This window comes from Lepidochelys olivacea (assembly GCF_965140295.1).
Source record: "Lepidochelys olivacea isolate rLepOli2 genome assembly, chromosome: 7".
Classification (NCBI taxonomy): Eukaryota; Metazoa; Chordata; order Testudines; family Cheloniidae; genus Lepidochelys; species Lepidochelys olivacea.
In genome coordinates, this window is record NC_140417.1 from 120,500,386 (window position 1) to 120,514,644 (window position 14,259).

At 45.9% G+C, this 14,259-nt stretch overlaps 1 protein-coding gene across 1 annotated transcript; it reads right to left on the bottom strand.

Moving 5' to 3' along the window:
* Window positions 1-428: 428 nt before the first annotated feature.
* GSTO1 (glutathione S-transferase omega 1) lies at window positions 429-13,957 on the bottom strand. Its single transcript, XM_084634389.1, has 6 exons — window positions 13,799-13,957; window positions 12,932-13,040; window positions 8,467-8,689; window positions 7,079-7,180; window positions 3,533-3,639; window positions 429-918 (listed from the first exon to the last, which is right to left on the bottom strand). Exons 1-6 carry the CDS (start codon window positions 13,830-13,832, stop codon window positions 765-767), a joined length of 729 nt encoding a protein of 242 aa, XP_084490515.1. The 5' UTR covers window positions 13,833-13,957; the 3' UTR covers window positions 429-764.
* Window positions 13,958-14,259: the final 302 nt, after the last annotated feature.

The following is a 14,259-nucleotide window of genomic DNA, read 5'->3' on the forward strand; positions in this document are numbered from 1 at the left end:
AGAAGGCCTAAAATAAAGTGAAAGAACAAACAGAGAACAGGTTAGAGCCCTGTAGGTCTAGACATCCCAAGACGATGCTACCCAAATTAAAAACTGTAGCTGTATTTTCCTCTTCCACTATTACCTTCTTGAGGGTGAATTCATAAACTTCAAATGCTTCCAGGTCTGAAATATTCCTCTGTGAGACTTGGACTATGAAACCTTGTAGCCTTTAGACAGACACCTGGATCTTGACGGCAAACTGCAGTGGCAGTAGAGAGCAACTTGCTTTGGACAATGGATCCCAAGTCATTTCCTGATCGCTCACTCTTCCATTGTCTTTGTCATGGGAGAGGGGCTTCAGGGAACAGACACATGAAGCACTGATGTCATGCCCATCCAGTTCTGAGGGTGCAGCATTCAGCCAAATGAGGGCAGGAGTTAGCATATTTAAAAGATTTCCTCCTCTATTGTTCAAGTACCAGAATCACAAAAACCAAATCATAAAGCAACCAAACAGGCATCACTCTCTACAAATGAGGAGGACAGAGATTATGAAGGGTTACATACATACAACTGCTAGTGACCTCCCATCTCCTGCCTGAGGCCAGCACTCCCTCCACCCACCAGGAGGGATGGGACTTCACAGGAGGTTTCTCATTCTTTCCTACACAGATTTATTCCCATTTTAAAATGCAAGCACAGAACTGCACCATCCCAGCCAACTGCAGGTGCCCAGAGAAAACAGAAGCTATATTTGTGACAGGGATATGCCCACCCTCATCTCACAGCCCATAGTCGCATGCCTCAGGACTGTTCTGCACATACAGCTCAAAAAAGCCTTTGAGTGTTTGTGCGTCAGTCATCGTAGCCTTGACGGCAGGATCCTTCTTCATGGCTTCCACCCATTGCCTGAGCTTCGGGGTGTGCTGCAGACAGCTATGGGAACAGGAAAGAAACTTTGTATGAGCAGAGGGGAAATTGGGAGGACATCAAGAAAGCTGAACATTTAATGAGGTTCTATGTTCCTGTTTGTTTTGCCTTCTCCCTCCCACAAGGTTAAATTCCAAACAGACAGAAGAAATACATTTTAGGCCAGAGAGAGCAGAGAGAAGGGCATCTCTAGCTACATCTACACTGCATTTCAAATCACACTGCACTGAGTCTCCAAGCCTGGGTCTACAGACATGGGCTTGTGCTCTGGCACGACAAGCCATTGTGCAGATGTCCAGGCTACCCACTCCCATCCCTGGGCTTCAGAGCCCGAACGGCAACACAGATGTTTAGTGTGCCATAGCGTAGACTCAACTTTGTAGACCCCTGCTCTGAAGCTTGCTGCCACGAATTTAAAATGCAGAGTAGACATGCCCTTTAAGGCTATCAAGTCTTCTTTATATAGCCAAGGGTGAATAGCCACTGCTTGTGGAAGCTCCTACTCTAAGAGAGAAGCATAATCCTTGTGTGATGTACCTACCATCCTTTAGACATTGGATTACTCCCTCACCCTTCCCAGAGAGTGCGTGATCCTGCACTGACTGCAGCATTTGTTTTGCTGGAGTGGAAGATATTCACATTACATTGGGGGGGGGAGGGGTGTTTTGCAGGTCCGTGACCCCTATCCCAATACACCCCACTTCATGCCAATCCAAGAGCCCATTCTTCCCATAAATCCTGTTGGCCAAAACAACTTACACAGTTTAGGTCACCACCAGCCAGTGACTTTTTATTGTCAGTTCCAGGGTAATTGCACCTGTATGCCCCACTCCATTGTCCACTCGGGGCATGTGCAGTCAGGTCTCCAGCCATCACCGGTCTCTGGGCAGGGACCCTGGCCCACTCCCATCTGACTGCGGGGTTTTTAAGGCTGCACAGCTTCCTGCCTTACACTGAGATAGCCAGACAGGCTAACTAGGGCTATAGGCCAGTGCCTGTGCGTGGCCTTCTCTCAGAGGGCTATGAACAGTGTATTGTCAGCAGTCCCAAGTTACCACACAGCTCACTCTAAGCAAGGAGATTTATTCTTAGGTAAAACATTACCTGGGGTGGGGGAAGGAGAGAACAGAGAGGAACCCACACAAAACACTGAACAGACATCCCAGGAGTTACCCATCAGTCCAAGGGGCCTTAGCAGGCCAAATTGGTCTTTCCAACCCTTCCACAAGAGTTGGGGCCCCACCTTGGAGCAGGTGGCCTTGTCCATTTGCTGGATCAGAAAGGCGGCCCTAAGTCAGTTTAAACAGCCTTTTTATATCAGTCACCCTTTCTTTGTCCATTGATCTCTGGAACACCCAGTTTCAGCCAGTATATGCAAGCCTCCCGCTAGGGCACTTGGTAGGCAAACCCCTCTGTACTTCACTTTAATCACCCCCCACTGCTTTTGGTTCCTGGAGGAGCTGTCATAGCCCTCCCTCCTGGAAAAAGAAAAAGGAGGACTTGTAGCACCTTAGAGACTAACAAATTTGAGCATAAGCTTTCATGAGCTACAGCTCGCTTCATCGGATGCAATCCCTGGCCCACAGTGATACAATATGGTCCCCAAAAGACATGGCCTGGGCTTGCGAGATCAGGCACAGCCAGATGGCTTGAAATCCACACGCAGCGAGCACACAGCTCTACTGCAGGAGAGCGAGCTCAATGGGCATTTTTAGCTCCCCCTCCCAAATGACCTCCCTGAGTATCCTGCACATGAGTTTGCAATTTCCAAGTCTGCTCGTATTAAAAGCCTAATACTGCCTCTGCACAGCATCCCCTATCTGACAGGGATCTCAGCTCTTACGCTCAGATTTTTTTTTTTGGGGAGAACCCCTCTCCCTAAACTGGAATAAGGCCATAATGCCACGAACACTTTTCTTCTTTACCTGCACGGCCCAAGTGATAGCACAGGAGAAGCTAAGCCACTTGGTGGCTTTGGCCCTTGCTTTCAGTGCCTGAGGTAATGACTTCAGATCCTAGGGTCTCCTTGCATCTTTGATGAAGGATTGGGGAAGGGGGGGGGGGAGAGCCTGGAACTTGGGAGAACTGGGTTCAATTCCCTGCTCTACCACACTCTCTGGGGAAGTCACGAAGCTCCCCATATGTAAAATGGGAATCACAGAACTTCCCTGCCTCACAGGAGTGTTGTGAGGATAAACGTATTTTAAAAAATAGTTGTAAGGTGCTCAGATACTGTGGTAATGGGTGCACTACAAACACCTAAGACAGAGGCAGGTTCTCTTTGTGGTTAGTTCCATTACGAGCAGGCCTTAACTTTGGGAGAGCTGGTTTCAATAGGGTAAGATGCCTTCTGGGACTATTTTTATTCAGTCTATACAGTGCTACACAATGGAGTCCTGGTCCATTACAAAGGGCTGTTATATGTTACTGAAATACAGCACACCCTCTTGTCCCCTCCCCAAGTAGGGCCCATTACGCGGCCCTGTTCATGTCTGGAGAATTTACACATTCCATTCACGCTAAGCAGCAGCGTTCCTGGCTGGGGTAATTTAGAGTTAATTAGAAGCTGTAATGCACCACTTGAAAATGTGTAAGATCCATAAAACATTCAAGCACTTACTCAGGCAATTGTAAGAATTCCAGTCGTTCAAACCAAGGCCAGATCATGTAGTCAATCATGGACACAGAGTCCCCACCATAGAACACAGTCTTGCAGCCAGCTAAAGACTGAGGACAAGATGCAGTATTTCATATTTAAAAATTAGTTACATGGAAAACCCTTACAAAAAAACCCAAAACATGCTATACGGCAAAGCAGGAGCCAGGGAGGAGATGAACAAGAGAGTGGAGGCAGAACTGGCATCTCCTTACCTAAATTAAACATTCTTAGTGGGCCAGTCAGTCACTAGAGCAGCTCCAATATGAGTTTGGATTCTTTACATGCTGAGAGCTGGATCCTACTCTAGCTCAAATGCACAATCTGGACTGGCAATTACGCACGAGCCCTGAACAATATTCTCAGGATCCAGGTGGCAGTTAGAGACTGTTTTAACTTGACAACTAGCTATTCTGATATGGAGGCACCAAGACAGATATGGCAACCCTGGTGCCTTGTGTGTTTTGAAACTGTTAAATAAACATTTCAGCTGCACCATAAGACTGGTCGAACAAGGGCATAAAGATTTCAGCTGTATTTCTTTTTTCACCGCATCCCCAAGTTGAGGTAGCTTTGTGAATGCAATTCTACCAGACCATTGTCATGCTAAAACCTGTGCCAGATTCCATCCTCAGACACAAGAGCAGAGTCCTCCACCTCAGAAGAGATGGGGGGATGCATTCTTCCTATTGCAAAACTGGTCCACACTATACACACTTCTAAAAACAAGTGCCGTGTAAATGGATTGGAACATGCCTCTGCTGCTGCACCTGTAAACTGGTGACAATCCCCAATTTCAAAGGAGAGAGAAGAGGCTAACCTAGATGTTTGAAAAGCACTTTACCATTCTCCAGGGCCTACTGTGGTAGGATCTTGAAGTACTTGACCTGCATTTGCAGTAAGGTCCCCATACCCACCTATGCTTTATCCACAAACAAGATCTTACATGTGACATTCTTAGGAGTTTGGTAGCGTTTGTACGTAGCACAACGGGATCCTGCTCCGTGACTCGAACGCCTACACGCTAGGGTAGTACAAGTCATCATCAGAAACAGAGCTAGCACTCGGAGGGGCTTTTTCTGACACCTTAAAATACCAACTTCTTGTCCATGTAAAGCAGACGTTAAGAGTCCACTTATTTGTGGTGGGGAGGAGGAGGGGAAATGCCAGCGATCTATTCAAAGCCGTAAACCATCAATCAGCAAACATCTGAGGAGCTGCTTCAGTCACCAGATGCCGGACAGAAAATAACCAGATGTTAGTATTCAGAGGAGCAGCCGTGTTAGTCTGTATCCGCAAAAAGAACAGGAGGACTTGTGGCACCTTAGAGACTAACATTTATTTGAGCATGAGCTTTCGTGAGCTACAGCTCACTTCATCGGATGCCAGCTACACTAACACCCCACTACCAAACGCTTCAAACACGGAGTTCCTCTCGAGTTAAAGCCTTTCAGCTTGGAGTAGCTGATCACAGTCAAGAGCTAAGGTACTGGCAGGTGACGTTGTCTGGTTCTTGTGGGAAGCGGCTTCCCAGGGAACTCCATTTTCCACGGCATGCATCTGATGAAGTGAGCTGTAGCTCATGAAAGCTTATGCTCAAATAAAATTTGTTAGTCTGAGGTGCCACAAGTACTCTCTTTCTGCAGATGTTAGCAGTTTCATAAAGATGTGACCATGGCTCCCTCTGGTGGACAGCAGTGAGTAGGACACAGGACATTTCAATACATTTCATGCTTCTCTGGCTAACAGCTCTTGGAACAGGCTGAACTGATTTTGCATGGCTGGATGCTCATTATCTTCTATAGGTCAGACTGGGATTTAAGCCACTGCAACAGAGAGAGGGGCTCCCTATTACCTGCCAGTCCATATACATCTAGAAAATCCCTCAGGATCTCTCAAAGTCTTTTGCAGCAGCAGGTATCTTGCAGCAGGATTGTAAATGGGAGGGAAAGGGAAGCTTAGTTTTTTATTTCTCAGTGTATTTGTCTTGCAAGAAGTCCCCTAGGAAGCAGCCTCCCCCAAGAACCAGACAATGTCACCTGCCAGTACCTTAGCTCTGGACTCTGATCAGCTACACAAAGATGAAAGGCTTTAACTTGAGAGGAACTCTGTGTTTGAAGCATTTGGTAGTGGGGGGTTAGCATACCTAACAAGTTAGACAGAGGTATCAGAGGGACAGGGATACTCTAGTGTCAGCCACACCAAAGTAACTGGCTGAAGTTAAAGCCATCAGCAAAGGGAAGGAGATGACTGTAGCCGGAGCTATGAGAGGTTCACAACAGAGGAGCAGTGTGCCAAGATGCTGCTTCTTGCTCAAGGAGGACAGAGTAGGATTTTTTTTTCCTTTTGAACATGGTCATTTCTTTGCCGCCTGATCAGATGACCAGATAGTTTTTTGGTTGCTTTATTTCTAGAAGATCATGGGCCTCTCTCCAAAGAGGTAAAGGAGGTTGTTCATTCAAACAACTATATTTTAAGGAGTCACACCGCAGATGGAGGGAAAGTATCAGCACATCTTCTTCAGACAATGACCTGGCAGTGGTTTGGGTTAACAAAAAACAGCACTTGAAGTAAAAAACTGAATTTAAATCTCCAATATAGATCCAAAACCACCTGTCGCAGCTCCCTGGACATTGATGGAGGTACACAATTGGACTAGAACATGGCCCATAGCTGGATCTTTGCAATCAGAGTCCCCCAACCCAATGGCTCATCGGAGTGATATGGTGAAGGCACATCAGCTTCATAGCCAGCAGCATGCAAGGGAGTGATGTGGCCAGGATCACATCCAGCCACCTTTGACTGCCTTAACTGGATGAACCAGGTACCTGTTTTGCAGCTCGGTGAATTGGAGTGTGAGATCAAGGGAGACTTGGACTCACCAGCTTCAGGATTCAAGTACCTTAACCACCACATCTACAGGGGAGGGATTATATTCCATGGGAATGAGCAGGGAGAAAGGATAATAGCTTGTAGTTGGACAGAGGGGGCCAGACCCTAAAATAAACTAAGGGTCAACAACTTCATCCCCAATATTGTTGTACTCATCTCAGTAACAGCAAAGAAGAAACACTGTCAGTCAGGTGGACATGCTAACATACCAGAGAAGGTTATAACAACCCAGTCTGAATGCTCTTCAAACTTGCTGCAAGACCTCCTTCTGTCCTAGGAGGGCAAGGCAGACATAAAACAGCAGAGGTAGCTAGCACCTGAGAAGGGTGTGGAACAAAATCCCCTACGAAGTCCACTATGGAGTTCAAAATTCAGCTCTAGTTTAAACTTTGCCATGCTTAGATGCTGGAGTTTTCTATGCCACATCTCAGTGTGAGGGGAGTAAACTACAGGACTACACATTTTTCATAGTTAGAACTTCTGAAATAAGTCCTGTCTCCTCCCTTTCTCAAGGCTTTCCAAGTGAGACAGCCAGCCCAGTGCATGCGAGCAGAAGAGGACTCCCATTTACCATAGGTTTGGTAGTTTCGTTCAGTCCCAGAGAGGACTGTTTCTTACCTTCTCAAATTCGCCAAACTTCTTAATTAACTCCGCTTTCAGCGCTGAACTGTCCTCCCCATTTTTAACTGCCAGGAGATGTTTTAAGGCTAGAGGTGGTAACTGAACAAACCAGAAAAGACAACAACATTACGGAGAGCTTGACCTCCTTGCAGAAGGGAGGTTTTATCTCATTACAGGGATAGTCACAAGTCACTTCAGCCCAGATCCTTAAAAGGTATCTGAAATCAATGGAAGTTGGGTGCCTAAATGCTTTTCAGGATCTGGGCTTTAGCACTTAAATTTAGGTTTTGCTTAAAAAACACACACCACACCAAGCCTAATAGTGACAGAAGTGTTCTCTAGGTTTCAGAGAAAATACAGGTTGCAAAAGAATTAAAATGCTAATACTGAAGGATTATAATAGTGCAGAAGAATCAGAAGAGGGAAACTCACTAGTCTTTCCATTGTTCAAGCTGCCTACGGTGCCAAAAAAAGCACCAGCAATAAAAATGGTGAAATGCAAATTTTGACATTCCAAGGATGCTTTTGAAATTCCAATACATGTTAACAGGAAAAGATATTAAGGGACAGTCAGATTTAGACATTTATATCTTCAAGAACTTTGTCGTTTGGCACCTGCCAGAGAAGTTAGGGGATTGGCATGAGTTACAATAAAATAACAGAATAAACTTGGATAATATTTGTAAAGCTTCCTTTTGGCTTTCAACAGTTTACAGACCCATGCTTTGAAGAATTACCCTAGAGTGAAGGATTTGAGAATGGCACTGATACAAGCATTTACCCAGTTTGCCATCTTTGCCTATAATGGTACAGCAAAGCATACCACAGAGGTGTGGTTTATAGAGTGCTCCAGTTGCCTCACGTAGACCCTGCTGGTGCATTCCAAAAGGTACCTCATTCATGTTCAATGTAATTTGAAACAGGACTATATTATGCAAACTAGGCACCTTTCAGAGCATGCCAGCCTGGTTTATATGGGGCAGTTAGAACACAGCACATTAGAGCTCTCTGGAGGGACAGGGACAGGAGACCAGCCCTAAGGCTGATCTGCTAACCCCCTTAAACTGAATGCCAGGTTCCCCATTCTGCACCCAGTCCTATAGAGAGTCAACGAGCTTAAGAGATCTCCTGCTTTCACCTCACATGTTCCTTTTTTCTGTCTTTCAAATGCTGACAGAGATGCAGATAGCTTAGCAGCATTTTGGATTAGCGAATGGTAAGTGGTTCTATTATATTTAGAAGAGTGATTTTACTAGGAAGCAAGATCCATCCTTAAAAGTGAAAGGAAATGTCTACAGTGCAGCACTAGTATTGTGCATAGCCCTGAAGGAGGTTACACCGCCCCCTCCTGATGGTTACACCGCCCCCTCCTGATCACACTGTACCTTGGAGAATCTTTCCAAGAGCATCTTTTGACATGCTCGCTCATAAGGATCAGCAGGTAGAAGCTTCTTCCCAGGATATGCTTCATCCAAATACTCGCATATGATTGGAGACTCATAGATCAGCTGACCCTTGCTGGTCTCCAGAATAGGTACCAAACCAAAGGGATTTTTCTCAAAGAGCCAGTCAGGTTTGTTTTTCAGATTGATGTTGATTGTTTCATGCCTGAAGAGTTTAAGACAGAGCAAGATCAGTTTTGTCAGCCTACTCCAGTAACTTCAAAGAAAGCAATAGTGTTTGCCTCAATATCCTCCTGTCGGTTAGCTAGGAGTAAAGGGAGAGAAGAGCCAGGAAAACATCCCCATTGATTTACCACCTCTCTCCTTTCTTGAAGTCAGTGGTGTCTCGAAGGTAGCTGGGAGTGCTGGTAGCATAGGGCCTGAGGAGGGAGTCTACATAGCCAGACAATTCTGCTGTCAGGGTGCCAATGCCTGAGATGATGGGGCGCCCAGGATTTCCAGGTTTATGGATCTTGGGTAGTAGACAGACTATCCCAGGTCGGAGTTCCAGGGGTGCGTCTGTGCGGATTTGATCTTGTGCTTTTTCAGGGAGTTTCTTGAGCAAATGCTGTAGTTTCTTTTGGTAACTCTCAGTGGGATCAGAGGGTAAAGGCTTGTAGAAAGTGGTGTTGGAGAGCTGCCGAGCAGTCTCTTGTTCATATTCCGACCTATTCATGATGACAACAGCACCTCCTTTGTCAGCCTTTTTGATTATGATGTCAGAGTTGTTTCTGAGACTGTGGATGGCATTGTGTTCCGCACGGCTGAGGTTATGGGGCAAGTGATGCTGCTTTTCCACAATTTCAGCCCGTGCACGTCGGCGGAAGCACTCTATGTAGAAGTCCAGTCTGCTGTCTCAACCTTCAAGAGGAGTCCACCTAGAATCCTTCTTTTTGTAGTGTTGGTAGGGAGACCTCTGTGGATTAGTATGCTGTTCAGAGGTATGTTGGAAATATTCCTTGAGTCAGAGACATCGAAAATAGGATTCTAGGTCACCACAGAACTCTATCATGTTTGTGGCGGTGGAGGGGCAGAAGGAGAGGCCCCGAGATAGGACAGCTGCTTCTGCTGGGCTAAGAGTACAGTTGGATAGGTTAACAATATTGCTGGGTAGGTTAAGGGAACCATTGCTGTGGCCCCTTGTGGCATGTAGTAGTTTAGAAAGTTAAGTGTCCACATACCACACAACAGAACCACTAACCCAGGAACCTATCCTTGCAACAAAGCCCATTGCCAACTGTGTCCACATATCTATTCAGGGGACACTATCATAGGGCCTAATAATATCAGCCACACTATCAGAGGCTCGTTCACCTGCACATCCACCAATGTGATATATACCATCATGTGCCAGCAATGCCCCTCTGCCATGTACATTGGTCAAACTGGACAGTCTCTACGTAAAAGAATAAATGGACACAAATCAGATGTCAAGAATTATAACATTCATAAACCAGTTGGAGAACACTTCAATCTCTCTGGTCACACGATTACAGACATGAAAGTTGCGATATTACAACAAAAATAACTTCAAATCCAGACTCCAGCGAGAGACTGCTGAATTGGAATTCATTTGCAAATTGGATACAATTAACTTAGGCTTGAATAGAGACTGGGAGTGGCTAAGTCATTATGCAAGGTAACCTATTTCCCCTTGTTTTTTCCTATCCCCCCCACGTTCTTGTTAAACCCTGGATTTGTGCTGGAAATGGCGCACCTTGATTATCATACACATTGTAAGGAGAGTGGTCACTTTAGATATGCTATTACCAGCAGGAGAGTGGGGTGGGGGGAGGTATTTTTTCATGCTGTGTGTGTATAAAAAGATCTTCTACACTTTCCACAGTATGCATCCGATGAAGTGAGCTGTAGCTCACGAAAGCTTATGCTCAAATAAATTGGTTAGTCTCTAAGGTGCCACAAGTACTCCTTTTCTTTTTGCGAATACAGACTAACACGGCTGTTACTCTGAAACCTGCAACAGAATTTTACTCTGACCTTACACTGAACGGAAGGGAAACTGTCTTAGCCACAAGTTAGAAAGAGGAATAGGTAGTCTAAGAGGCAGTATGATAAAGCTCAAATACCAAAGCCAAGCAGACAAGGTTGGGGTTGTTTGTTTGTTTTTTTAAAAACAAACACTCACTCAGGGTTGCATATCCTTGAGGTTTTTGGAAGTCAGTTTAATTGCTTGAGTTTATTAAACTACTTGTAATGGGAATGAACATTTATGGAGTGGTACCATGTACCTGTCTCCCGGAACAAACTTTTGTGGAGTTTCCAATTAAGCATGTCAGCTAACAAGTTAAACAACATTGCAACGAACAGATTTAAATATAGACAAACCCTAAAGTGGGAAATTTATTATCTGATGCCAGAATCCCGCCCCAACCCCTTTGGCCGCCTTGTATCGGAATGATCCTGCAGTACCCGATCCTGCAAACTGTTCTGACAGAAACCCCTGCACCAATGCAGAGCCCAACAAAAACTTCGGTGACTGCACAAGATGCATGCACACGGCAGCTTACAGGACCACAATCTTAAATTGTAAGTTCTGTACTGCAAAGAGCTATGTTATTTAGGTATTAGATAATTACGTATACAAAGCTACTAGTGTGATTTAACTGCCAAAAAGAAACTATTTTTTAATATGTGTCAGTCCCAGCATATTAGAGAGACCAGGTAGGTGAGGTAAGATCTTTCATTGGACCAGCTGCTCGGCTGGAAACAAGCTTTTGAGCCACACAGAAAGAGCACCATGTAGCTCAAAAGCTTCTCTCGCTCTCCCTCCTCAACAGGAGTTGGCCCAATGAGAGATTATCTCACCCACCTGGTCTCTCTAATATGCTGGGACTGACACAGCTACAACTACACTGCCTACAAAGAAACTATTATCTAATAATCTGTTCTCAAAAAGGTTCCCAAGCACAGATTCAGATATCAGATCACGAGGATTGCACATGCCTAGGGACACCAGTGACTATATTTCCACTCAACATAGCTGGACTCCAATCAAAGGACAATCGTCACCAGTTATGCAAGGAGCAGCCACCACATTTAAAACAATACCGGGGGCGGGGAAATCAGAAGAGACCAAGTTACTTGGGTTGCCTTATGTATAGGAAAATAGGCAGGTGGATTGATGTGGAGCTTTACTACATTTGGTTCTCTGAAAGAGTCAGAGAAAGACTGCAGTGTGATTGGTGTGTGCTCCACCAATAAGAATTTGAAATCCAATGCTGACCTATAGGGTGTGGTTAGACCATGAGTGAATCAGCAATCCAGCAGAGGTCATATTACTTACTAACTGCAAGCTTAGTCATATTACTTAATCACTTGTAAACAAGGAATAAATACTTCCCTATTTGAAAAGGCACTATTGTTGATAAAGTTCCTTCAGCAAAGGATCTAGAGGAAGCTATAGAAATGGAACATTTTTAAAAAGAGAAACCATGAACACACACAAGTACATTTACCATAGAAACCACTAACATACTATTGTAGGCTATATTTTAATGAATTGTAAGCCAGAGAAAATACATACCGAGTGTTCATGCTAAGGGCTACATTTTCCAGCATTTTTGCTGCTCAATTTCCATTAGGTAAAGATATTAAAAAAGATGAAATTCACACTTGAGATAAGGTTTTTCTGCCATTGCTACAAAGACAACCCAACATTACTACAACGGAAACAGAAAAAATTTTGCTTGGGGGTTTTCTAATTAGCTTACTTTGTACCTTTGATGCAGTTAGTTTCCTCAGTGTCCCATTTGTTTGGGCAGGCCTTTCCCACAGCAGCAGGCAATGTGAAAATATTTTCAATAAAAAAATAGATTTGAATGTAACCCCACAACAGCTGACTGGGAAACATTCAAAAGTAAGAACAATGAGGAGCCTGGTGACACCTTAAAGACGAACAGATTTATTTGGGCATAAGCTTTCGTGGATAAAAAATCCCACTTCTTCAGATGCATGGAGTGAAAATGCATGAAGTGGGTTTTTTATCCACGAAAGCTTATGCCCAAATAAATGTGTTCGACTTTAAGGTGTCACCGGACTCCCGTTGTTTCTTTGGATACAGACAAACACGGCTACCCCTCTGAGATTTAAAAGTAGTTTTGTGTACTGACTATACTTCCACCCCACCCCTTTAAAAAATAAATTAAAATAAAATTAAAATATTCCCTGGATTTTGTGTTTGTCTCTTTTTAAATAGGTATGGGTAGCAAGAGTGACAGCTATTTGATTCATCCTGTTAAGCTTGCTAAATTATAGAAGACCACCATACGTAAGCCAAAGTGGCTTTAACAAAGGACACAGCAGAGTTACATGAAAGCAGTAAAAAAGGCTTCAGCCCCTAAGCTTTTAAATACCAAGGAGACAGCCACCTTGGAGCATATGATCTTACTTAACGTCTTTGGCTTTCAAGACAAGACGTGTTCTCTGTGCAAAGGGACAGAAGCGCATGCTGTAGACACGGATCAGTCCCTCGGGCACAGGGCCTGGAACAGTGCTTCCTACAAGAGAGATGTTACACCGGTTATTCTATGCTCACACCTGCACAATTACAGGCTTCCTCTTAACATGAGGTTTAAAACAAAAACAAAAAAACCCACAACCAGTGGCCTGGGGAGGAAACAAAAAGGGATTCTGAAAGTAGCCTTTGCTCTTTGTAGAGCACTTAATTCTGGCATGGAAACGGTGCTTCTCCTGCACTTCTGGAGGGAGGCTTCGGGAGAGAATAGGGCTGTCTTACTTTGGTGAGGGCCCTGGGGTGAATCAGTTCTCCAGGGCAGTACAATAACAGACATTGTGCATTTATAGAGCTGCTGAGTGGGATGATCTCCTGGATAGCTTGCCTCCCACCCGAGTGAGCCGAGTCACCTCCGGGCAGATGACGACATAGGCTCTGTGCAAAACACGAGTAGCCCTCCCAGGGGCCAGAGATCCAGGCGTGGGGGGGGGGATCCAGGCACAGTCTCCCCACGTCTGAGCAGAGAGCACACGCGGATCCGGGGAGGGGGACGTGCGTGCAATGCAACCCACCAGACCCTGGCAGAGGCAGGGCCCTGGGGAGAGAAAAAGGCGTCCAGGGTGCTACAAAATGACACCCTCCCCGCGGGAGGGACAGACGCAGGGAGCAAGGCGAGAGGGGGAATCCGGTGCCCCAGCCAGAAAGGCAGAGCTGGAGGGTGCGGTGCAATGCAATGCAATGCAATGCCCCACCCCCAAGCGGGAGATCCCCTGCGGGGCACACAGCCCGGCCAGCACCCACCTTTCCCCAAGCTGCGAGCGCGCTCCCCAGCCATTGCTGCCGTCTCAGAGGCGCCTCGGTCACCCGGGGCGCCGAGCTCCGCCTAGCGCGCGCTGTATGCCGACCCACGCCGCCCGGGCTCCCGCGGGTCGATCCCGCCCCCTCGGGCACAGCGGGAAGTTAAAAGGGAAGGAGCTGCAGAAGCTACCCCTTTTCCACCCCCCAAACCGGGCGAGGGGGCGGGGGAAGCAGCAGATTCACCCCCCCCCCTCCGATAGCTAGGCGAGGGGGTGGGAAGCAAATTCACACACCCCCAGCTACCAAGTAAAGGAGGGGGAAAGAAATATCCAAGGTAAAAGCAGAGGGGAAGCAACCCACAGGGCACACAAAGAGTAGGTTTGCCTTATTCACAGAGGAACTGGTGCCAGTACTGGAGACGGCAAGAGAAATAAGTGGGGCATTAAGGGAGGCATGGGCCTGAA